Below are 25,674 nucleotides of genomic sequence, written 5' to 3'. Positions count from 1 at the left end.
CAATTCGTGAACTGGAATGAAGTGGTTCACAAAACAACTAAATTCACTGGTAATATTATAAAAGTTAATTGGCATTCACAAAGCGTTCTTTGTCTTTTTGATTCACTTTGGTTAATGACATACACCTATCTCTGTGTTTTACTGTTAGGAACCCAATAACAAAATGTCTGTCATTTTACTCTTAACTAGTATCAAGGTTAACAGCTACCGAAGGGAAAGTATTTGGAGTTCTGGAAGAAAATTTAAAACAACATTCATCGTTATGTTTTGAAATATTTATGTTCATGTTCTTTTTTGCCCTTACACTGCTCTGGGGCAGTGTAAGTAGACAGATTTGTTTCATATATACTGTATTTTCTAATCAGGGAGTTAGTCTTTTTTTTTTTTTACATAAAAGGTTACATTTAAAGCAGCAACTCTAATAACTTGTTGAATACACCAACTAAACAGGATACTATGCACATTCAGGCCAATTAGTAATTTAGAGCTTACCTGTTCTTCTTTTTATAGGGCTAAGTGCCAGTGCAGACTTGCTGTGGACAGTCATCTTTAGCCTGGAGTGATGTCCCAGCATATGCTAGGCAGGCAATATCACTGCTACTTACTGTACAACAATGGAGGATCCAGGCTGTCTATAAGGATAAGATGAGTCTGTATTTTCCACTGACTGATTGTACATTTAGTCTGGAATTGCTGGGACAAATTCTTCCCTCCTGTACAGTACTGTAAATCTAGAGTAATTCTACTGCCTTCACTGAACTTACTCCAGTTTTATAACAGTGCAAATAAAATCAGAAATTTGCCCAGGACTGGATTTTGTCCTAAGCGCTTTGGGACAAGGACGGCTATTTCATCTGTTTGGACAGTGCGTAGCACAATGGGGCCCTGACCTAGTTGAGGCTTCTAAGCATTACCATGATACACAACAATTAATTCATATAAAACACTTATGATTATTCTAGTTGAACATTTGTATCATCTGCTTTCTTAGACTATAAGATTGTCAGTGGAGAGACCAGGTTTTATATGACACTAAATACGTCAGTGCTCAGCAAATCATTCTTACTAATCATGTCAATGGCCAATGTATTATTTTCAATGCTTAGATTTGTGAACCATAATTCCCGCAATTATGTCAAAGACAGAGGTGATGCTGCTGTAAGAATCTAAAGGGGCTGGTATCTGCACATTTCTTAAAGAAGTTCATAATTTAGGGTTGCTTTTGAATTCCCAGTTGGAATTTTGATTTTCAGGTTTCCTCAGTAGACAAAAGTCCCTTTTTTCCCTCATCTGGATCTGGTAAGATGATGGTGACCATTTCTTCTTTGCAGACACAGCTACTGTTCTCCATGCTTTTGGTACCTCAAGCCTGGATTATGCAAGGTGTTCTATGTGGGGCTAGCTTTGAAGGTCAGTTGGTTGGTATGTGAGCCACAGAGAACATATTCATTTGCTTCGGGATGCAATTATGGTGTTTGTCTTTGTACAACACGCAATCTGGTTTGGATTCTGGCTACTGGAGAATCTGCCCCTCTCTATGGACTACCGCACAGCTAAGATCAAATGGCCCATGTTTACAGATGGTCCCTAGATTTCAGTACCTGAGGCTGGAGTTAGGATGTTTCCTGTGGTGGGCCTTGGCTTTGTAGTTCACTTCGCCTGCTGGATTATCAGATCCCAAGCCTGATGTTAACCTCTGGGTCACAAAGGGTGTCTACATTGCAGCGAGACACCCAGGGCTGTCCTGTGCCAGCTGACTTGGGCTCACAGGGCTCAGGCTAAAGGGCTGTTTAACTGTGGTGTAGACGTTCAGGCTCAGGCTGGTGTGTGGGCTCTAGGACCCTGTGAGGTGTGATGGTCCCAGAGCTCAAGCTGCAGCCCAAGACCATCTCTTTACTTAGGCTTTTGCCTGAGGCAAAAGGGGAGCTAAAGGTGATAAACAGTTTAAAGGAGCATGAGAATCTTAAAATATTGACATTGGACAAACAAGTTGTTCCATGCCCTGAAACTGCCTTTACAGTCAGTTAAAAATAATTAATAAATAGGAATAGGCAGATTTCAGACAGTGCTTCACTGATATTATTCTTGGTTTTTCTTTTTATAAAAGCACCTTGCCACCATCAGTGTTTTCCTCCCATTCATGGTGAACAGCTTTTCATTTCCTGGATCTATATACAAATATGGTCACTTCAACTTCGGCTTTCCTGCTCCTTTTACCAATCTTGAGTGTGTTGATATTTACTCTGTCTTCCCAACTCAGTGCTATTCATTTTAGCCCCTTGTCTGCATGTTTGCCTGCTTTCCAGGTTGCAGAATCTGCTGTTTTATTTCCTCTGGATTCTGGCAGCTGAAGCTGGTTCTCTTTTCAACCTTGCTAGCAGATCCTTTTACAAGGCAATCCAAGCAGTTTGGGGGAGGTCTGTGTGCATCTGAAATTCTGTTTAACAGATGTCCACTTACATTCCAGGCTGATTAATACAACAGAATTAGGAAACCTTAATGGGACTGGGATTTTGTTAGCAACTAACAGGCATGGCTGAGCTCAAGGTTCACTGCACAATTTTTCAAATATTTAACATAAGTAAGAAACTCTCAACATAGACTTTTCCATTTATACAAGCAACCAGCACAGGGCCTTATTTGACAGGAAGTAAACATCTGCTGTCTCTTATGCTCTATTGACCACGAAAAGTAGCTGCAACCAGGGCCGGCTCCAGGCAGCAGCGAAGGAAGCAGGTGCCTGGGCTGGCCAACAGAAAGGGGCGGCACTCTGTCCGTGATTGGGGCAGCACGTCCGCGTCTTCGGCGGCAATTTGGCGACGGATCCTTCACTTCCTCTCTCCCTCTTCAGCGGCAATTCGGCGGCAGGTCCTGCTTCTTTTTTTTTCTTTGCCGCTTGGGGTGGCAAAAAAGCTGGAGCCGGCCCTGGCTGCAACTGTATATTTTAGGATACTGAGCACAACTGAAGATGTCATGATAATGGTAAAAAAAGCTTGTTTGCAAAATCAGCATTGGATGCTGTGGATTATGTTCAAGGAAGTAAAGGGTTTGTAGCAAGTTACTTAGCATCAGCACTACGATTGCATTAGTGCTGTGGCTCATTGATCTAAGAGAGTGGTTTTCAACCTGTGGTGTGCGGACCATTGGTAGTCTGCAGACTATGTCTAAGGGTTCTGCAGAAGGTGACTACAAAAATAAAAGTTTCAAATCCCAGAAAAAGCATTGTTTTTCTGATCAATCAAAAGTATGCAAATACCTCCACCTACAGGTCAAAACCTGGATGTGCTGTTATTACCATAGAAGACCCTTTCTCATGCTGCATCAAATGCCGTGCTGAGCACATGCAACATTTATAGGTGAATTCTGTTCAGTCAGTTTTCAGTCTCAGACTTCTACGGTAGGCGGTCCGTGGACCACAGGCTGAATTTCCAAAGGGGTCTGCACCTCTATTTGAAATTTTTCAGGGGTCCGCAAATGAAAAAAGGTTGAAAACCACTGATCTAAGACAGCTGACTCCCAGCAAGTCTATTAAACCAAGACAACTTTAAGACAGTAAAAGAGAGAAAATAAGCAAGGAAAAGATCTTAATTAAATAACACTGTAGTGAAACAGCATTTCCTTCAACCTGTCTTTCAAGACTTAACCATGGCAACCATGGTTGTTGATTCAGCTAATGCGTTACATTAGGAAGTTTAGAATGTCTTCAATACATTCTGCTCCCCGCTACACTGGCTACATCTATTGGAACTAAAATTTAACCAGGACTAGCTGACATAATGCTGGACACAATATGTCCTCGTCTACAGACTGCAAAGTCATGGTCTGTATCATATTTAGTTAACTGTACTACTCACACTTGGGTTCTAACACAGGAACATTTTGTAGTGACAAAAGGCCTCCATTTAATACTCATACCATTGCAATCTGTTCTAACATATTTATGAATGGCACTGTGCTCTGCAGGAGTTAGAGCATGTTATAATTAGTCTTGTCTCAGGGTGTCAAAGGCATTGTGTGAAGAACTGGGTCAGGGTCTATTATCAAAAGAAAATGTCATGCTCTTCTAGACAAGTGCAGATAAAAAAAGCCGGTTTGAATACTACTGTCACCTGGGCATCCAGAAACAGACCATGTACTAACATGATACAATTCTGTAGTGGAGACAAAGCCTATCTGTGGTACTGCCACTGTTGAGATCAGCAGAGTTGTTTGGGCTGACACTTCCTAGGTTAGATGACAGGGAACTGATGGCAGGCTGTCCACTGTGAAGACCCCTTGACTTTAGAATTCACTCTATCCCTGGTCTGCTTGGCCCAGATTGGTTAACTTTTGGGTACACTGCCAAGCCCAAGATTGTCCCCAGGCATATGGAAAGGCGATGGGTGGATGTGCTGAAATATACTGGGACATAATGTATTAAGGATTACTTGGCAGGTGTATGATATTTTAATGGTAGTTCAGTAATTACTGTAAGAACGATCTATGATGAATATTCTTAATATTTTAAATGCATATAAGGTGCCTAGTACTGAGAGAGATGTCACTAAAGCCTAAATTATTTAAATCTCTAGGAGTGAGGTTAGATACGTGACCCAGTCTTATGTTTGTTAATAGTGTAGGTTATGTAAACTGAGGGGTACAGTGTAGTGCACTGGAATCTAGCGATACAACTTCCATAATATCAACGAGAGATGTGTGGCTAAACCTTCATGCATAGATTTAAGTATTTTCCCTTCTTTCTTGAAAGCATCAAGACCATAATAAAAGGCACTGTATAAATAAATCATGCCTTAGGAGCTTATTTAATTTCTGATCTCCAAACAATTACTTAGCTCATAGGTGCCAACTTCCCCTCTGCCCGGTGGGTGCTCGACCTCTCTCTGCCCTGGCCCCGCCCCTGACCCGCCTCTTCCCACCCCTGCACTAACCTCGCCCTGCCCCCATTCCACCCCTTCCCCACTCCTGGGGCCAGGTCATACCCACCTCCGGGAACCTCCCCCGGCTGCAGGAAGTTCTGTGGCTGCTGTCTGGAACCCAGCTCTAAAGGCAGCATCGCCACCAGCCACAGTGTAGAAATGAGGGTGGCATGGTCTGGTATTGCCACCTTACTTCTGCGCTGCTGGTGGGCAAGCAGTTGCCCTCCGGCTGCCCAGCTCTGAAAGCAGCAGCACAGAAGTAAGGGTGGCAATACCACAACCCTCACGATAGCCTTGCAAACCTCCCCCAATCCCATTTTAGGTCGAGACCCACCCCCCCAGTTACAACACTGTGAAATTTTAGATTTAAATATCTGAAACCATGAAATTTAAGATTTTTAAAATCCTATTACTGTGAAACTTACCAAAATGGACCATGAATTTGGTAGGGCCCTAGATATCTCTTTTGATTAAATCTATTTGTTGTACTTTGTATCTGAACCAACCCAGTGCACTGATTCAAGGGAAGGATGCACTGAAGCCAGATAACAGGCTGCACCGTATTGTCTTTTCAAAAGAGCAACACATTTAATAAACTCTGTAAACGTTCCAGGAGAGGGTTGAACACTCCAGGGCAAATGGTTTGGGGAGAATTCAGGACTGGGAGGGTGTCGGAGTCACCCTACGAAGAGTAACTGGGCAGTGGAAGCCAGGATGTGACCTACATATTTGTAGGCTGGCTGTTGGCGTCAGGGCTGTGAGCCACCACAGCAGAGTACTGAAGGCCCCAGAGTTGCAGGGCAGGTGGTGACACAACCCCTTAGTGGTCTGAGCTGAACCCCAAAAATCACAGTATATTTCCTCACTTGCTGGAAGCTTTCAATGTTCTCTGGCAGTCTCAAGCAGTGGATGACGGTTCAGCTCAGTTGGGGAGTGGGTGGAAAAGAAGATCCTCTACAGTTTCAGTACTATGTGCTGGAACTTAGCTGCAAGGTTTGCAGTGCAACCCTGGGCACTCCTGAGCATTGGGCCACTGGGAACCCATTAAAATAATTAATCTTTGCACAGTTACTACTGTCTGCTTTGCAGGAAGTTAGAAGGAGGAAGCCATTCCAAATAGGCTGGTCTGTTTGGAGGCCAGATTCTGATAAAATCAGGAACCACTCCAATGATTTCAGGGGAGTTATTCCATATATTCCATATTTACATTGGTGTAAATAAGACTGAAGTGGTATAGAAAAGCAGCATACCATTACTTTTTTGGGAGGCACGTAAGCAGTCTTGTTCACCCAAAAACCATCTCTGCCACCTCCCTTGATCCCTTGGGTAGTGTGGGAGCACGGCTTGTGTTGCTCTCAATCCACCTTTCTGCTCCTTTTCCCATGAACCAAACAGGCAAAGCTGAAAACCAGTCAGAGGGGTGCCTCATGCTCTGCTTATCATACCACAAAAGCGTTCTTTTGCTAGCTGCTCCTTTCCCTATGTCCATGTACTTCAGGCAGAACCAGAGGGGCTGATGAAAGGGAGGGGACTTGGTGTGTGATGAATAAGCAAGAGGAGGAGGAGAGGAAAAAGGACTGGAACATGAATGGTTGGGAAAGGACAGAATTTGGGAGAATCCAGGTGCTTTCAGCTTCAAAGTTGGGGGTGGAATGGGGTTCAGAGAAAAGAAGAGCGTGATTGGGTGGGTCAGAGAAAGGACAGGAAAATTAGGGAGGGAAATACAGAACAAGCAAAAAAGAAGGGTATAAGCTGTAGAGTATAGATGAGGCAATGATGTGGGTGGATAAAATACCTTGAAACAGAGGAGCAGCAATGGGAAGGAAGAGAGGGATACAGAGTAAAGGGGAGAGAAAGGGGGGAAGAAATCATCAGAGCTGGGGATGAGAGAACAGAGCAATTGGACCAAATTATATTCTGTTGCACTCAGCAATAATGCTATCAAAGACAAAATGGCTGCCTTGTTTCCACTGAAAATGTGAATTTTCACATAATTTTTAAGGCAGATGCCATCTTTATACAAAAAATGAGCCCACTTACGTTCGGAAATTGGCCCATTTTTGCTAGAAAAATGCATGGGGAGGTACCTTAACAAAAGGTTTCAAGAAGTGCAAACTCCTCAGTCCTGTTTGTTTTTCATTTCACTATGACTATTTTGCAGACATCTGTGCCACAGACCTCTCCTCCCTTACTGATTCCTGCTTTAAATATTTCATTATGTGGGCCCAGAGACACTGCACTTCTGTACTTCAGATCTATCTGCTTTGATCCCTTGTTTGGTATCTTTCCATTGTTGCTTGTTAACACAGAGAAAAGATTTTTCTGTGTAAGCAGGTGTGTGCGGTGAGGCAGCTCCCTTGTGATTATAAAGACAGCAGAGGCTCACAGAACACCCTGTTCCCACCACCTGTGATGTTCTGTGCAGCAGGAGTAGAGCACGACATGACAAAGCCGGAGAGCAAGCAGGGTGCATGAAGTGGAATGGAACAGAAGCGGAAGAAACTGAGGAAACCTGTAATGTCAAAAGTGCTACCTGGGTGAGAATGTTGTGTTTGGATGATGCATCAGGATTTTCTCTCTCTTTCTGTCCCCCTCCTCCATTTCTCTCTGTCTCCTTTCCCTTTGCTGCCTCTCTTACACCTCTTGGTGACTCTCCCTGTTCCCCTTCAAGGCGGCCAAACATGTAGCTGCCACAAGGTGCCACACCCATGTCAACCCCATCAAGTGGGCATGCTAGTGTGATGTTTGGTACTCAGGCTCCAGGGCAGTGCGCTGTGTAATATGAGCTGCTTCGTACTGACAGAGCTCTGGCACGATAACTACTAGACATGCTAGCAGAACTGAGCTCTCTTCCCACTTTATTATACCCTGGCTAGGGCAAGCTTCAGGTTCTCCCCTCTTCCTCTTTAAGAGGAAACCTCCATGCACTCTTTCCTTACTGCTCTCCACAAATGCATCAACCAGCTCTGGACACAATCCCATGGGAGGAGGGTGGGAAAAGGAAATAACTCCCCACCTCACAGCTGATATGACACAGCACTTTTGGAGGTCAGAAGAGAAAGTCACACACTGGACCTCAGACCTTGCAGCCTTGGGGACCCAAAGTCCAGATGTACTGGCCCTTTTACTCTTCACCTTCCCTGTAACTTTCAGAGGGTGAAGAGCTGGTAAATCTCTCTCTCTGCCTTGCTGGTTCCAATCAGCAACATGTTTATTGTTTCACTACATTTAAAACTAGGCATGAGCAGCTGGAATCCTCATTACAAAGCCTGGGACTCAGGAGCTGGGAGTACATTGTGAGAGTCCTGGCAAGCACAGATCTACCACAATTGTAAAGCCGTGCAAATGCTGGCCCAGAGACACAAACAACCTGAGCTGCTGCCTTCTCCCCCTTCTGCCTTTATTGGTTTTGCAGAGACTCGTTTGGATGCTCATTAACTTGTTTACCTGTGCTTTCAAAAGAATAAAAAGAAGGGAGAGGGAGGAAATGGCAAGCAAAGAGTTTATAGAAAGGGGCAGAACAGTCTCTAGGGATTTGTCTTTGTGAGAAAATAAGTAGAGCCCTGTATGGATACAAAATTTGTATCTGCATCCGATCAGCAATCCGTAAACATGGTCCGGGCATATAAAGCAGATTTGCAGGGCTCTAACAATAAGATTGGGCTAGAACATGAGCTTAAGGAGTCATGCTAAGTATTGTAAGCAGAGTCAGGATGAGCTCCACCCTGACATCTGGTGGTGAGGTATGGCAAGTTGTGGAAAAGAACTTCAGGGGCTGATCTCATTTGCATAGGCACACCCACCCTGCCTAGAATGAGGCCATAACTGCCCAAATGGTCACTTTGGCTGTTGTGGGATCCCCAGTGTCTCTGTTATTGGGGCGGGAAGAATAAATTGTTATTACCCTGATTATGGGAACAGTGCTTGGAACTGTACTTGGCCTTTTGTTATGATGGAGGGACTCACCATCAACTAAGTAGCACTCGCTAGGCAAGGGACGTGGAATAATGTGAATTGAGAGAGGCTTGAGACAGGTATTTGTACTTGGTGGTGTGGGTCCCTTTGTGAGGGCCTGAAACACCAATTGCACCTCTGTCTCTCTCCACTGTGGAATATCAGAGCTAATTTTGGGTCTATTAAGAGTCTTACTACAGGTACTGTGCTGAATTCACTTTGGCCTTATGGTGCACCAGCACTAAGGCTCCCACTGCTATGAGCTGAAATCACTGAGCACTGGAATCATTGAGCACTGTGTCAAGTAGTGGGGAGCTGGAAGAACTAGAGTGCAGTGGTACTGTTCGTGGATAGGCTGGCAGAGTGTTTGTGAGACGGCGAGCTGTGTAGAGCAGAGCCCTGTGGAGCAGTCAGCTTCAGGACACGTAAGGTGTCCCTTACCTCTTTCCCCCACACACAGGCACATTTTAGCCAGACTGGGGAGTAACACTGCAGATGAACTTTTGAACTCTGGAGCTGGACTTTTTGAACTTTTGAGTCCAGCAATCCACAAATCACCCAGAGACGTTTGGGTTCTGGGACTCAAGAACCCGAGGGAAAGGATGTTGCCCAGTTTGCTGGGGTGGGTCTTTGCTCATGGTTTGGTTAATGAACACTAGTTGTGGTGTTTCCCCAATTTAATGCTGATGTCGTTTACCTCATGTTATTAAAGATTCTCTGCTGCACCGAGACTCTGTGCTTGCGAGAGGGCAAGTATTGCCTCTTTGAGGCGCCCGGGGGTGTGTAAGATTTTCCCAGGTCACTGGGTTGGGGCTCGAGCCAGTTTTGCATTTGCTTTGATGAGAGGGAACCCCTGTGTACTGAACCCGGCCCTTGCTGTTATCAACTTGGCCTGGCAGAAGGGTTACAGTATCATGATGTTGAACACAACTCTGCAGTCAGTGTAGATGGGAGCAAGTGGTGTTTAACACATCAGCTCATCAGGAGCAACTCTATGGTTTCAGTAGTGTTTACCCACAACCAGCTGATGTGATGTTAACACAGCTCATCCCAGTCTACACTGGCGTTGATGTGGCGTTTTCTTAAAATGACTTCTCAAGGTTGTGTTCTAATCCAACTTAGCATTCTAGCGAAGACAAGCCAGTGATCTGTCACAGCTCTTTGTTGGAGACCCGCAGAATAACATTTTGAGGAGTAGCAGGGGATGGGAGAGGTGGGTCTGTGAGAGACTTCCTCTCTTATGAAGCAGTGCATAACAGACAAAGCTTTACAGCCAGTGGGACAGAATCATTTAAAATGGTGGAGTGATTATCATCACCCTTCAAAGGGTCATCTACCCTGCAACTGGATCAAGGAGCCGATTACAACATGCTTCTGTTTTGTAGTGTACATGGGGCCTACGCTAGCTGAACCATGCTAAAGACTGGGACAGGTCCAAAGGTTTAGATAAATTTAGGGACAAGAGTTAAAATACCATTCGATCTTATACATTAGACTGCACTGACATTGAGTCAGGGAACAGCTATGCTGTAAGCAGCATCCTTCACATGGCAGCCATTGTAATGCAGGTTAATGTTAATGCTAATCCCTCCCTTATGGTGGCCAATTTTTCAAAAAAAATAAAAGGGGACCCCTTGGTTATACCAGCATGCACAGGTTTGGGGTGCAGCTATCTAGTGAACCCCTCCTTCTCTACCCTCTCAGCACAGATGCCTTCCATAGATATTCTGGTTTCACTGATTTTGGTTGTGGCTTTGGGCTATCTTTGGAAAGTTTAAATACATTTAAAGAACGCCTCACAACAGGGCCTGAACAAAAGTGTCCTCTGCTTATCAGACATTCAGCAAACGAAGTCCCAGGTTCTGCTTTTCGTCAAATGACTTTCATATAACACAGGTCTCTGAGTCCATAAAAGTAATGACAGTCTGGCAAGTCTTTCTCCCCCAGAAAAGCATCATGTAGACAGGTGCTTTGGAGCTTTTTAATCATGCTGTCAATGGCCTGTTGTGTGTTGTGACTAAACGGTGTGACTAAAGAGTACTGGAGCACTCTCCAGTGCTGGCAATCTGGCTCCTTGCACAGGCATGATATTAACACTTAAAAATCATTAAAAGAGGCATACAACAGAGTTCATGCGCAACCCAATTAATTTCACTTTTAAACATGAAGTTAAATGCAGCTCTACATCAGCATTCTTAGAACTCACGACTAGACCAGCATCATCACTAACCCCCTCAGCCAGCTGTCGAAGCAAAATATGAGTGTGCTTATTTACACACTGCAGTATCCTCTCTTTCTCTAATTAGGGAAAATGACAGTGAGGTACTGCAGAATACATGGGACCCTGGTTACAGGGCAGTGTGCTGGATTACATACTGCATAAGCATATGGTAGTGCCTAAAACTCTGCTTCAGGACCCATTTGGATTCTAAATGAGATTTCATTTGAAGACACCTCATCATCCCTAGTGGCATTCTTGTCTTTCTCTAGCAACGTCTCAGCACTGCCATCATGCACATTTTTGAACCAAGAACAAAATTAAACAAAATAAGCAAGCTGTTTGTTTTGGGTTGGAGGAGATAAACTCCCTTCAATTCTCACCTATGGTAAAACTGATTTCCAGATTACACATCAGAGATAGGGGAGAACATACACGGTGAAGGAGGGTAAAGATGGAGGCAGAAAAATCAAAATGTACAGTAGGAAAGAAAAAAATAGGGCAAAGGGAGGGAGGGGGAAAGGAGGAGGAACAAAACCAAGGGAGACATAGAAAGTTATGTATGATTTAATAAAAATTCAAGAACAAACTGTCTGGCTCTGGTATGGTTGCAGAAAGGAGGTGGTGGGGAATTGCTCAATAATACACTGAAAGGTGCCAGATCCTAGATACAGAGCTAGATCAGAGCCTCTACCCTACTTCTGCCCACCCCTCAGGAGACCAAGTTTCAGACAGACAGACAGACAGAGAGAGTGTGTTGGGGGGGAGGAACGACACTATGGCAGAGCTGACCAGACATGTGGGGTAGGATATGTAGTGCTGTCCTAATGGGCAGTGCAGTGTGAACACTTCAACTGAGTTTTGGGGGCATTCTGGGGGGCATTGTGTTCCCAGAGCAACCCTGGGGGCCTAGCCTTAGTGGCACAATCTGTCCCAGATTGCCAACACTTGTAATACATAAATAATGAGGTGTGTAATATATTTATGATATACACAGAGAACCTGAGTTTTAAAGTGACACCTGCATAATTGTCTATGCAAAAAAATGCATACAAAATTGTGTGCTTAATTTGCATATGCAGTTACCTGGATTGTGCATGCTAATTGGGTAACTGTGCTTATAATGGCTATAAGTGTGTTTAATTGACCATTTGCATGTGCAATTACTTAGTTTATGTGCATAGTAATGGTCACAACTCTCAACCTGTTGGATACAGTATATCACAGACCACAAATGAGGGAAACGGCAACTAAAACAAAAAATCATGCAGGACACTTAAAATGCTGTGTGATTCTTTTGATGTAAATAACTCTTAGCTCATGACTCTTGATTTCTGATGTAAATAATTTTAAACAGTATAAGTGAAGGGACACCAATCCTGTGTAAAATGGGAGCTATCCCTTGAAATGAGAGACACATGACAAGTATGGTTACAGCAATTATGACACCAATTTAGTTATTTGAATATACATGTGTTTTTGCATATACAATGGGGCATATGCAATTTTCAAAATTTTCCAAAATGTTTTACATTTCCCAGAATGTTTTAAGCACGTGCAAAAGTGTTGTCAGGATTGGGGCTTAAATAAGATTTTTCATTCATCAATGATGTAGAATTTAGATTAATATGAATACGTTTTTAAAGCACTGATATTCCATACACAATATATTACATTTAACAGCTCTTTTCTGTAAAAAAAATTGTTGAAAAAAGCTGACAATAAATTGATGTGTAGTATTTTTGCTGTATGCAGAGTTTTATATGAACTAACTTGTTTGAATTCAATAGCTATTTTCACCACATCAATATTAACATGACATTAATTGGCTCCCTCTACTGGCCAATTTGCCACATTTATATATTTTCTTTGCCAGGTTATGTGTTCTGCAGTGAGCAAGCTGTGGTTGCATACCTAATTCCTTTTCATGTCAGCACGATAAAAAAAATTAAGTTCTTAGATTAACGTGTTAAACAAGCATGAAATAGCAGCTAAATAAGAAAAAGAAGAGATTGTATAAAGAAAATGGGACATTCTGCCTCACATACATCTGACTGTTGCCAAAGGACAGAGATGGTTGGAAAACTTCTGATGGAATCATTTTCCATTCGAAAATGCAGTTTCATCAAAACTAAAAAGCGCTGCAAAATCATTTTGATTTTGCCTACATTTTGTTTCAAAGAAAAAAGGGTGGTAGTGGTGGGGGGGAGAGAGGGGAGGGGAGTTCCAATAATGTCAACCGCTTCTTCCATATTTTTTGAACAAAATGCTTTGACTTTTCCTTTCAAAAACAAACTTTTCAATTTTGAATTTTTTATATTTAAATTAAAAAATACAATTAAAAAGTGAAAATAGAAATGGAAAGTTCATTTTGTTGAAAGAAAATGTTTGGGGTAGATCAAATCTATTTTTTTTTCTGGAATTTTCCTTTGCAGTAATTTGGGGTTCCGTTGTGAATATTAATGGCAGCTAGAGTGTGCACATGGGGAATAATAGGTCATGTTGATGAGGGTGTGTTTTTGTAAGGAAAAGTAACATGCCAAAGTAGTTGCTATGGCAACTACTTGTGTTACTGAAAACGGAGGAGTTAAAAAAAATCAGTTCTAAGCACTTGAGGGCAATTGTTGGGGCATATTCTGTTCTGCCAGATGGCAACAGTTCCTTTCTGCCATCTTTTAAGGCCTGGTTTATAGTCCTCCTTTGCATGGCTGTTTTGGATATGTGTCTGTTCAGCTAGATGTGGCACAAGAAAGGTGAGTGCAACTGGATGGAATGTCTCAGCAGGGCAAACAGTATTGCAGCCAACACAATGCTTTTCAAAAGGGAAAGTGGTTATGACAAGAATCTAAAATAAGATAATATAAGCAGAATAGTGAACAGATTCCCCAGCTTGGGATTCGACCCAGACCTATGATCAAGGGTATAAAAGACTCTCCTCCCTCTGCTTCCCAAATAGCTGCTCTTAGCCTTTCCCCTAAGCACTTGTGCAAAGAAAGGAAGAAGGTGAGCTGAAGTTTATCATGTGTTCACCAGGAATCAAAAAGTGCCCTGCCACAGTGAGTTTTAATGCATAGCAAAAAAATGTATCTCTTTATAGAAGTGACTGGTAAACCTCCAAAGGGTTAGGGGTTGGATTTTGGTAACCCCCTGAACATCTGGATACTTATCCAAAATATTGGGATCTGTGGAGTCTGCTAAATTGGGTAGGAACTCTTATCAGGTTCTTGTGAGATTCTGATATTTTCTGATTCTGGCTCAGTCAAAATACCACAAAGCTACTTTCATACCACAAGGAAAGCTACTTAGACTGTTTGGCAGAACAAAGGACAGATGCTCAAAGCTGCATAATAATTACCCTGTGGTTAAGACTACCACCTAGAAATCAGAATCTGGCTAACAGATCCTGCGTCATTTACACCAGTGTACATGTAGAGTAACTCCACTGATTTCAGTGGGAGCTGAAGGCCTTTCTGGATGTTGTAAATAATAATCCAAGCTTTCTGAATTTGCAAAAAAGTTTCAGTTGATGTTTTGGCTACAGATGTGACTTTTTTTTTAAAACTGGTTATATGCACAAAAGAGAGTAGTTTAAGCAGTGAGTTTTTCACTTTTACTAAAGAATGTATATGGGATTTTAGGAAAGTGGGTCTTATCACTGTATGAAACAAATATTAGCAGGGCTCTAATGGGAGGGACAAGAAAATTACAAACTCAGACACCCTGAACCCAGAGGAATTGCTGGTAGCTGGCTTGCAAGCCCCTTATAGTGTTTTGGGCAAGTATATGCAGGTGGTTGGTAGAAGCACATCAACTTCAAAGGGATACACATGTGAGTAGCATGGTCTATGGTCTCCAATTGCTGTGCTGACAATTCAGCAAGGAACTAAAGGGCAGACCTCCATCCTTACCCTAAGCCTAGAGTAGGAGCTTTAGAAGGTTAGAATGCCTCATAGTTAATTCATGCTGGAGAAGCTAATTTTACTGTGTTACTCTTTATCACTCACTGTTTCCTCATAACTGATTCTTAGTTTTTTTATTTACTTTATTTCCTAGTTTGAGTGTGTGTGTGTAATAATATTTTCTGTATTTAGTAACCCTTACCATCTCTAAGGGATAGAATAAAGAACTATGATGCTATACCAAACAAGTCTCTACTCTAAACTAACTCAAGGGCTCCTTCAGGAAACTGTACGGGTAGCAGTGTCCTGTCACAGCTCTGAATAAACCCACCACAGGATGTAGCATTAACTGTGTACCCCATTCTACTGACATTACAGTCCTAATGATTCCAGCACAAATAGCTCACATCTCAGCCAGCAAAAGTAGAAGGCAGGTGCTGCATATCACTTGCTATTGATAGATTTCTTTATACTGGCAGGTGGATGAACTTTTCGTTAAAACTCTTGCAGCAATTAGTGATAGTACTCAGTGCAATGTTACAATCAATCACAAAACCTGCTTATCATTTCTCTTCTTACCAAGTTGCTCTGCTAAATGTTTGCCTCTCTCAGTGGAGATTACCCGCTCGTCCTCCATGTCACATTTATTACCGACCAAAATAACCTGGGCATTATCCCACGAGTATGTTTTGATTTGAGTTGACCTTAAAAAGATAGAGAGAAAAAAAAAAAAAAAAAAAAAAAGAGTTAAAGCAAATAAAACTGCCCCCAAAATCAAATTTATACAGAATCATAACAAGACAAATGGAGGACAAAACTGACATCTGGACTAAAATGGTTCTATGCAGTTCTGGTGTTCAAATAAGCATAGGGTTGTAGGACACAAAACATAGGAGTAATATTAGTATAGTCTACAATCCCCCTGGTCAGAAGACAGAATCCTTTCAGGGTTTCTTCTGCCAGCAGCTTTTCTTCCTTTATTACTGAAAAGTAGCTGCCATGCTTCCCTCTCCTTCTCCCCAGCATAAAAAGGATGTATTTTCACATTGTAACAAAAGACATTGTGTTTTTTACAAAAAAATGAACAGTTTATTCATATATTATCTTCCACCTTTTAAAATTAAATTTAACAGCAAAACTTCAAAGGCATACTGGCTTCCTCATCTTATTCCTTCCCAGCATATTGCCCTGGAGCCCTTTGTGCTAACAGGGTTATGTTATCCAAAAAAAAAAAAAAAAAAAAAATGTCACCACGATATTGTCTTAGATAATTTTTCACACTATATCACAATCTTGTTACTTGACTTTAGGCAGCAGCAAACCAGCCTTACCATGGTTCTGTTTCTTTTTTTAAACATTTATTTATGATTAATCCACAGAACTAAGTAGCTGCTGCTGCAGAGTTTGGTTCCATTGTCCAGGGAGGCCCTGGTTAGGCATAGGAGAGGATTAAATAGCATCATAATGCTGTTGCTCAGTTACTTTTGAAACTGTAAAGTTCTGGTTGTACACCCAGTAGTGACACTTTTTCACCACATAGCTATGCTATGCATATATTTGGAAGTCCACAGGTTTTGTGCATACCTACCATGTTATATTTTACCCGGGTACCATGGCAGAGACCCGATGTGGGAAATCCTCCACTCTGGTTGTACTCAGTGCAAGACCAGAGGATGGACATGTGCAAAAATGACTATATGCCACCTTTGTAACCCCCTAGATCCTGTAGCCAATCTACCTATGTCCAGACACCCAGCACAAGTTAGAGCAGTCTGTTGTAGCTTACAGTGCCAACACACAGCCCTCAAATGTTCATTCCAGTAGCTGGATATCACTGGAGCATGGAGGGGCTCAGCCACTCACGGCTCTCCTAATGACACATCACCTGCACTGAGGCCATAGGGTGAGTTGCATAGAATTTGCTACTGCAGCTCTACACCACCTGAGGATTTGCACTGCATGGGAATTTTCAAGGGGCTGGTTAGGTTGGCTTTAGGGTGGCTTTGCTCCACCATAGTAAGCAAAAGGCAGATGAAGTGGGGCTGAAGATCTAGACCTACATATTTGGCATTTAAAGTATTTAATGATGATATGTGGTCTGAAGTATTTGTTTATACACTGTTCTCGTTGGTCTGCCATGCTTTTTCCTACATTAAAATGGGAATTCTACCTCACATTTTTGAAGGCAAGTTCTCAAATGGCTATTTCATGTAGTGTATCATCAGTAAGACTAAGATTTTGTCATGGATATATTTTTAATAAAAAAGTCATAGACAGGTCACAGGCAATGAAGAAAAATTCATGGAAGCCCAGGACCTGTCCGTGACTTTTACTAAAAATATGTGATAAAATGGGGAGCTGTGGGGTTCCCACACCTCCTGCAGCAGCTGTGAGGCCCTGGCTTGGAGCTTGGGGACCCTACTGCCCATGGGGCTCAGAGCTCCAGGGTCTCCTGGTGCCTGCAGCTTGGAGTTGTGGGGTTCCCCAGTGGCTTGGAGCTCTGGGAGCCCCCGCTGGCCACGGCACCCTGGAGCCCCAGAGTACCCCCGCTGCTCTGGAGGGGCCCCCGCAGTGTCTGGGAGCTATGGGGTACCCCCCACCGCCTGCAGTGGCTTGGAGCTCAGGAGGGGCGGTGGGGGGGACCCTGCAGCTCCCAGCCACTGCAGGCTGAAGTCATGGAGGTCTTTGGAGGTCAGACTCCATGACTACCATGACCTCTGTGACAATCATAGTCTTAATCATCAGGTACTATAACTAGATCAGTCTATAGAGGTCAGAATTTTATTAATATTTATATTATGCTTAAAGATACTATCACTTAGAAAATAGGACACCATCAATTAGTTTTGGCAGAAATGTATTTTTGGAACCATGCTGAGTTCTTATGGAATTTGTGGTTAATCAGAATACGGTTAATAGTTTTCACCAGAGCTACAGTGGTCACTGTGGTAAACTTGGAGATGGCAGTAACTCAAATCTCATACTCTATCAAACCATTAGTGACTCTTATTTGTGATCAATCATGAGTTCAAGCCCATTGGCATTCTATATTTCAGTGGAAAATGGAAGATTTTTTAAAAATAAAAATGTAGTGAGAGTAAAATAAGTAGTTCTAGTCAACGAATAAATTAGTCATGCATTTATATGCAAGGCTGAAATCCTAAATATAAATGTTTTCACTGTAAAACAGTTTGTTTGGTTTACATGTGTATGCACCATACATACTGGTTTGGGTGTTTTTGAACATAAGAATTAGAAACACCCTTTATTAAAAAGTGTTGTTGTGCCTTCTAGTACTTGAGAACCTGAGCATACAAACACAGCTCTTCCTTCTAAAAAAAAGATTAACAGTCTTTGATAATCTGACTGGTCTAGATCTCATTTTGAAGTTGTAGGGAGTTTCTTATTTCAGCTAAAAGTTAAGAGATCTTGTCCTTAATAATGACAGTACAGAGTCAGAAAAAGAAAATTTGACGCCAAGTTCTCACTAGTCTTACATGATCTGCTTCTGTTCAGAGATGACTTTGCTGTGCACAAATGCAAATGACTGTCTGTGGGAGTATTCAGTGCAAATTTCTCCCCACCCCCTCCCCACTACACTGCCACATCAATAGAAGAATGGATTCAAAATAATTTAATAGGGCCACCACCATTATGTTTTCCTCTGACATACATTTCAACTAATGGCTTCTATAGATCTTTTCATCCACAAGTCACCACAAAAGCCAACACAAACATCTATTAAAACACAATTTTTCCCCTTCCTTGCATATACGACTTTTAAAATGGCACAACCTTCTGACAGACCTAAACTATGTAGTTTTGTCCTTGAAAAGAACTTTAGCCTCAGGAAAACTGAAGATATGAAAAGGCAAAGCAGATATTTGCAGCGAGCTGAATATAGCAATTGTTGTCCAGTCTGACCTACTGTATGGCAATAGTAATTTACCCTGCAAATCTTTCATATGCTAGTTCCATTATAGGCATGCAATCCGCAACATGCTTTAATTTTTTTTTTTATTGTATGGACACCACAGACACATGTTAATGCAGCAGTTCAATGATTCATTCTTTCCAGTGATCAACTCAAGTCTTGCACTGTAATTCAGCCATATTGCTTGCAAGACAAGAGTGTGTTGGTAAAATGCTGACTAAAGCAACACTATCTTCTCACCATTCTGCAGTAGTGCCTCAAAGCACTACAATTCACACTAATGTTACTGTAGTGGTTTGGACCATTGCTTTAGAACACTGTCAATACTAGAGTCTCTCCCCCCCACCCCCCCTTAGGTTTGATGGTGTTAGCCATTTGTGCGGAAGCTATTCTGTAGCAGGCAGCTGCCTCTTCAGGAAGACAGCCTTTAAATGCTATTTTGTGTATAATAAAACTATAAACATTTAAAAACAAATAGTCCAGAAAGGCTCAGGTGCATGAATGTGCACACACATAGTTTTGCTCGAAGGCTCAAACCCTACCTATTTCTGCTGTAAAATAATTAAATTTAACTCTTATTACTTCTCAAAACAACAAGCAGGCTCTTTAGATTAATGGGGTGTGGCATGTTTTTATACATTTCCTTACAGTACCACTTACAGAAGCAGGGAATAATATCATAGCATTGCCTAGACAGTCATTTTCTGTTACATCCTCTCTTACAAACACAGAGCTTTCAAAGGGGGGAATTAGTGTGTCTTTTATGACCATACCATTGCAGGGATTGAGTCAGAACACCATGGGACACTAGCACTGTGCATTCTGAACTACCCCACAGCTGCTAGAATGCCTGTATTTAACACTCCCTCCACTGGGAAATTACCAGCTATAGCCCAATATCCCGAGATCTTTATTCAGGTAAAACGCTCCCTGAGGTCAATGGAAGATTTACCTGAGTAAGAATCTGGCCTTTAGAAAACAGGACCAAATTTTCAAAAGGCAGAAGACCTGGTCTGTGTGCAAAAGTGAACCCCTCCACAGCTGCACTACTTCAAATGCTTGTGCATGCAAATGGCTAATCATCTGCTCAGATAACCATTTGTGTATGTATTTGTGTATGCAAATATTGTGACCAAACAAGCATCTGGACAGGCATTCCCTGGGGATTCCATTTTTGAAAATGTACCCACAGAAGGTCTATCCTTATCAAATGGAACAAATCCCTAAATACCTTATTACTGCACCCATGAAAATTCTCTAGAATAGTCTTATCCACTCATGGCGAGGTTTGCAAAGAGAAACATTTGGAAACCTGTGCATTAATAAGCCCTAAGACCCATCAATGCCTTAGTGTATTTCTCTCCTGTGGTAGGTATATTCTCATTCAGGGGGGTACTGAGGAGAACTATGGTCTTCCCTCCCCCCGTCTTAAATGAGAAATTATTGAAACATAGTGCAGGTCTGAGCTGAAATAAATAAAATAAATCTTTGTGCCAAATAAGTCCAGTCTCTTGGCCTCTTTGTTTTTCAGCATGCCACTGACTTGCCCCGGCCTGTCTCTTTTATTAACAGGGGACATGACCAGTAATGCCGCTGTATATCTGTGAACACAGCCTCCTAACCCTTTTGCAGGGATGTAGTACTTCTTTTCCGCCTTCTTAGAAATAGGTGAAATCTAAGAGGGAGGTCTGCCACAGCAATTTGGCAAGCTTAAGGACCCCTGGGTGGCTGGGTAGCATGACCTGGGCTGGGGTGGAGGAGGAAATAATGTTGAAGAGGTCATCGGACTCCTCCGTGACCTCCTCAATTTTTAAGTTCAAGTTGGCAGCCACCCTTTTAAGGGGGGCCTGGTGCTCCATGAAGTCATTGGGGGGGGGGTTGCCCGTTTGGGAATTACCCGCCATCCGTTCGTCTGGAGTCGATGATGACAACTGCACCGCCTAGGGAGGGGCGGGTTCCCGTTCCTTCTCCGGGGACGGCTCCTGCGCTGCCCCCATATCTGATTTGGTACCGTGTTCTGACTCCGGTGCCGGCGGCGGTTAGTCTAAGGCAGCGAGGGAGGACTGGTGGGAATATGGGACTGGCATTATGGGCATGCCCCCAGGGTCCAATACAGCCACTGAGCGGGCCCCGTCCCTGCTGCCATGCTGTCGCTACAGGTGCTGTGCCAGTTTCATGGGTCGGCGGTGAATCACCCCTCCTTAGCGAGGAGCTGAACTCCTGATCCAACTCTGACCATTGCCCTTCCGGGGGCCAAGGTGGAGCTGTCGAGGCCTGAGTTTGCCGACTGACCCTGGTCGGCGACCAGTGAGGTGAGCATTGGTGCCTGCTGGACGAGCGGTACCGGGGGAATGAAGACCAGTGCTGCAACAGGACCGCCTCGGAGAGGTCTGATGTCTGGAAGTCCATCTGGATGAGGGTGACCTGAGCTGTGGCAATCTTTGGTGGGAAGCTCGCCAGTACTGGTGGTACGGGGACTGGTGCCTCAACTGTGGTGTCCCATGTTTTGTAGGGGGAGAGCGCTGCGTTGGGGACCTGGGTCTTCTGACCGGAGACGTGGTGCCGGGGTACTAGACCACAGAGATGGGGATCTACGTCTGCAGTCTCGGAACCAAGGATGCTCCACTGCGCTATGGAGCAGTCCTATGACTGGCTTGCCTTTAGGTATTGGGCCCTTAAGCTGAGTCTGGCACCTGGTGCGGTGTCTGTGGTGCTGGTTGGCCTGCTTGTTCTTTAGCCGCCGGGGCCGCTTTGAGCGACAAGGGCCCTAGGAGGAGCTGGGGTCCCCTGCTGCTCCCCGGAGTCAGATCCCTGGCTGGGCTGGGGGGTCTGACCTCAGCAGTACCCCTGTGAAGTCCCAGGGCAGGTACATCGCCTTCTGGTGCTGGGGCTCTTCTTTTGCTGCTTCTTAGGCACCAGTGAGGGGGAATGGTGCCAGGCAGAGCCCAGTGCTGACAGCGAGCTCTGCACCAATGCTGAGGTGCTCGGTGTGGGGTCTGAGTGGGAGGGCTCCAATGAGGGCCCTCAAGCGGATATCTCGCTCCTTTTGGGTTGTAGGGTGAAAGTTCTTATAGATTCTGCACTTGTCCTTTCTATGGTACTCCCCCAAGCACTTCAAACAGCTGTCATGGGGGTCACTAATAGGCATCGGCCTGCTGCATGACGAGCATGGTTTGAAGCCGGGAGAGCGGGGCATGCCTCGCTCCAGGGCGAAGTCCCAGCCAGGACTCTAACGACCAACCAACCTAACTCTTAACTTAATGGCTAACTAAGTACCTACAAACTATATACAAAGAAGATAGACAGTGGCTGCGAAGAACCGCTAATGCTCTTGCAATGCAAGACAAGGCGCTCCAACCAACAGTCACAGGCAGTAAGAAGAAACTGAGAGTGTGGGCAGCGTCTAATATACCAACACATGAGTGCGGCATTCAACAGGGCACCACAGTCGACTCTATGGATACTGCTAAGGCAAAAGTCTCCAGCTGTGCATGTGGGTGTACACACACACCTAGAATGGAATCGACATGAGCACACCCCAAAGAAGAATACATCTGTCAACAATGACAAACTCCTTCTATAGACATCTGTAAACCATGCATTGTTTTTTTTTTAATCCAAAGCTCCCTGTAGCAGGATGGTCACCCGCTCTGGGCCTGAAAGGGTTGCAGCCAGCCCTGGGAGAGGTCTGGGGCTGAAAGCCAACGGCTAGGCTGAGGGGGAAGGCAGCCACAGCTGGCCTTATAAAAGGCTGTGAGTCAGGAGCTCAGGCAGTTTCTCTCTAGCTGTGGAGAGAGATGGGCCTGGCTGCTTGGGAGCTCACTAGGGTACCTAGAGCGAAGCAGGGCTGGGGAGCTCCAGGCTGGAAAATCCCCAGCCTGCAGGCCTTGCTGAAGGCCTAAAGCAGGTACTGGGGTTGCAGAGGGGCAGCCCAAGGTTAGGCAAAGGCAGCAGGTCCAAACCCTCCTTGCTGATGATGAGTGGTACAGACTGCAGTCTGCCCCAGTGTGCGGGGGCTAGATGAGGACTGGCAATAGCCGTTGAGGCAAGGTGGGGATAGAAGATGGCGATTCCCCAGGGCGGGGAGACCCAGAGACTGTGGGGGGACTGCAGAGGGCAGAACCCCGAGGGAAGGGGCACCGGGAGGGACACGGGAGCCTGAGGCAAGTGGGACACCAGCCTACAGAGGGTGCTCCGGAGGCTGGAGAGCAAATTCCCAGGATGACCAGCGGGAAGCATCACACTGGTGAGTTGCGCCTTGCTACGCTCCCCAATATCTGGTCGATCATATGCACTGTCGGCAGTCAGTCCCTACTGACTATGCTCCAGAGGGAGGCATGCACATTGTTTATTTCAGCAAGTTCAGGAACATACTGGGCTCATGATGGGCTAGTTTCAGACAAAAGTATGCAATTAACTGGAGTGCAGTATCCTACCAAAGAAACATTTATGTGCTGAGGCTACTGCTGAGGCTGTGCTGAGTTCCTAACAATTCTTTCCTCCAGCCCAGAAACAATTCTTCAAAAAGCCAGGAGTTTGGTTGGGCTGCCAGCTGCTGCAAAATTATTATATGAATTATGGTGGATCCCAGGCTGGCTTTACTATAACACTTTCAATGATTGAAGCCTCAGCATTATGCATCTGCAAGTTTGGATGTTCATCTGAATCTGTGGAGGCTTTGCCCAACTCCTCTATCTCCAAATAAGCTCCCTTCCTTTACGTGCAGTAGCCTTTGTGAGGGAGAAGGCTGAGTAGCCTCATACCCCCATGTCTTCAAGGAAGGACAGAAGGCCTGGTCTTCCAGCAGCATGTTCAGGAGGCATCACTCTCCGTTAGTGATTGGACAGATATGGGGCATCTCCCCTACTCTCTCTCCAGTGGGGAACATTTCCTCCTTTCTTTTCATCTGGGCGGGAGGGAGGAGGCTCTAGCATTCTTCTCAGCTCTCTGTTGGACATGAGGCAGGTTTGGAGATTTTGCCACCCTACTGAATGTCCTCTAGTCTCTAGTGAGTAATCCCAGGTACCCAGACTCCTCCTTTGTCTTCTAGACCTTTGTGATTACCAGTGTCCCTCTGGGTCCTCCCACGTCTACCTTTATGTCCTTCAATCCCATGCATCCACCAGCTTTCTGTTTACCTTTCGGCCTTCTCTCTCCCCCACTCAGCCCCTGGGATGGGACAGGGGCAGGGGCACTACAGAACTATTCCAGTCCCATCACTTCAGTGCTCAGACTGGGTGGTCATTTGGATTCTGCTGCTCTCTGGCTGCTTTATGTTTAGCTCTCACACCCCGCAGGGGGCAGAGCAGCTGAGTAAGGAAACCGAAAGCTGAGGTAGCCTCAGGCCTTCCACCTGTTTCCCATGGCAACCCATTATGGCAGGACGATATCCATTTTTTTTTTTTCCACATCAGCTGTTAGCTGAGCTGCCTGGGACAACAAAAACCTAGGATTGAGGTTAAAAACCTGGCCAGTCTGGGCCAAAATGGGATTGTTGGCAAGCACAATCTTGGGTAGCCTTTGCAGGCTCAGGTAAACATCCAATATTTGGATGCTTATTTGAATCTCAAACTTCTTATGGCTCGGATCATTTCCGTATTCCTACTGTATTAAAAATATCCAAACATTCACCAGAATGCACCCAACCCAGTGGCCGCTCAGGACTGTACACAGCTGCAAGAAACAACTAGTTTGGAGAATAATCCCTGGAAAAAACAGTTTCCAGTGACTAACTAAGAAAACTAAGTTTTCAACCTTTGAACACCAGTCAAAATATCCAGGCTCAAACATTCTGTTTCTCCTGCCGCGGGCCGAGCTAACCGGAACCGCCGTACAATTGAGAATAAAGGCTGGTATAAAACGTCTGTATCTCCATGCAAAGGTTTAAACAGTTATCACAAAGAGAAGACAATGACTGAGTGCGCCCTACTCATAAGATTCAAAGGGGAGTGGGCATGTTAGAATCTCTTAACGTTCCCTTTGGGTCCTGTCACTGTTAGTTTAATGGCTGCTGATTTTAGTGCTGAGATGTCCATCTTTCTCACTCAACTATGCTGAGTGAATCTGCTCTGTCAGTCCCAATTCTACTCTATCTTGGAGGAGGAAATACTAGTGTGTTACAGACAGCAGACTAAGTCCCCCCGGTGGGACAGTGGACCAGCAGGGACAGGGGGAGAGGAGACTGAGGAGTGCCAAGAACCAAAACAATTATAAAACATTCTTTTTCTTCAGCACCACAGAGTGGGAAGGAAATGGGAGCCACTGAGAAGTGGAGGGAATAGTAGAAATGGGATATACCAAACATTCTGTTGTTGGTAAACTGATTTTGCCAGCAACAGGCCTTGATGCATAAATATTGACCAGGCTGGTCAAACAGCATTCCACAAATTCAATTCTTTCTGAATTAAAGGGCAAGTGTAGTTAAAAATGCACTTTAGTTGTGAAATAAACCTACACTGACAGAAGCTGAAGAATATCAATGACTCAATACCTCCTTCTGACAGACTTTATCTTCCTTGTGCAAGGTCCTGCTGTGTGCATCTTCCAACTACAGACTAATTTTTTACCTTCCCTGGGAGGCAGATATATTGAACATGCAGAAGCTGTGTGACAGGTGTGACATTAATGAAGTTCTGGTTCATTTACTGCTAGCAGACTAGTTAAGAGAAAATGAGCATTACACGGAAAATCACAGCTTTGCCCTACTCCAGTAGAAACTGGATCTACTGTAAGTCAAATTCCTTTATTTTTTTA

At 44.1% G+C, this 25,674-nt stretch overlaps 1 protein-coding gene across 4 annotated transcripts in view; it reads right to left on the bottom strand.

Moving 5' to 3' along the window:
* The window catches only part of RAB3C (RAB3C, member RAS oncogene family), a 217,990-nt gene that overhangs the window by 8,649 nt on the left and 183,667 nt on the right, over positions 1–25,674 (bottom strand). For all 4 annotated transcript variants that reach the window (XM_043547118.1, XM_037902844.2, XM_037902843.2 and 1 more), the window contains exon 4: positions 15,567–15,691. In XM_043547118.1, the coding sequence (XP_043403053.1) occupies positions 15,567–15,691 (125 nt within the window). The remainder of the gene's footprint in view (positions 1–15,566; positions 15,692–25,674) is intronic.

This window comes from Chelonia mydas, chromosome 5, assembly GCF_015237465.2.
Source record: "Chelonia mydas isolate rCheMyd1 chromosome 5, rCheMyd1.pri.v2, whole genome shotgun sequence".
NCBI classification, from domain to species: Eukaryota; Metazoa; Chordata; order Testudines; family Cheloniidae; genus Chelonia; species Chelonia mydas.
This window is presented reverse-complemented; position numbering and strand designations above follow the sequence as displayed.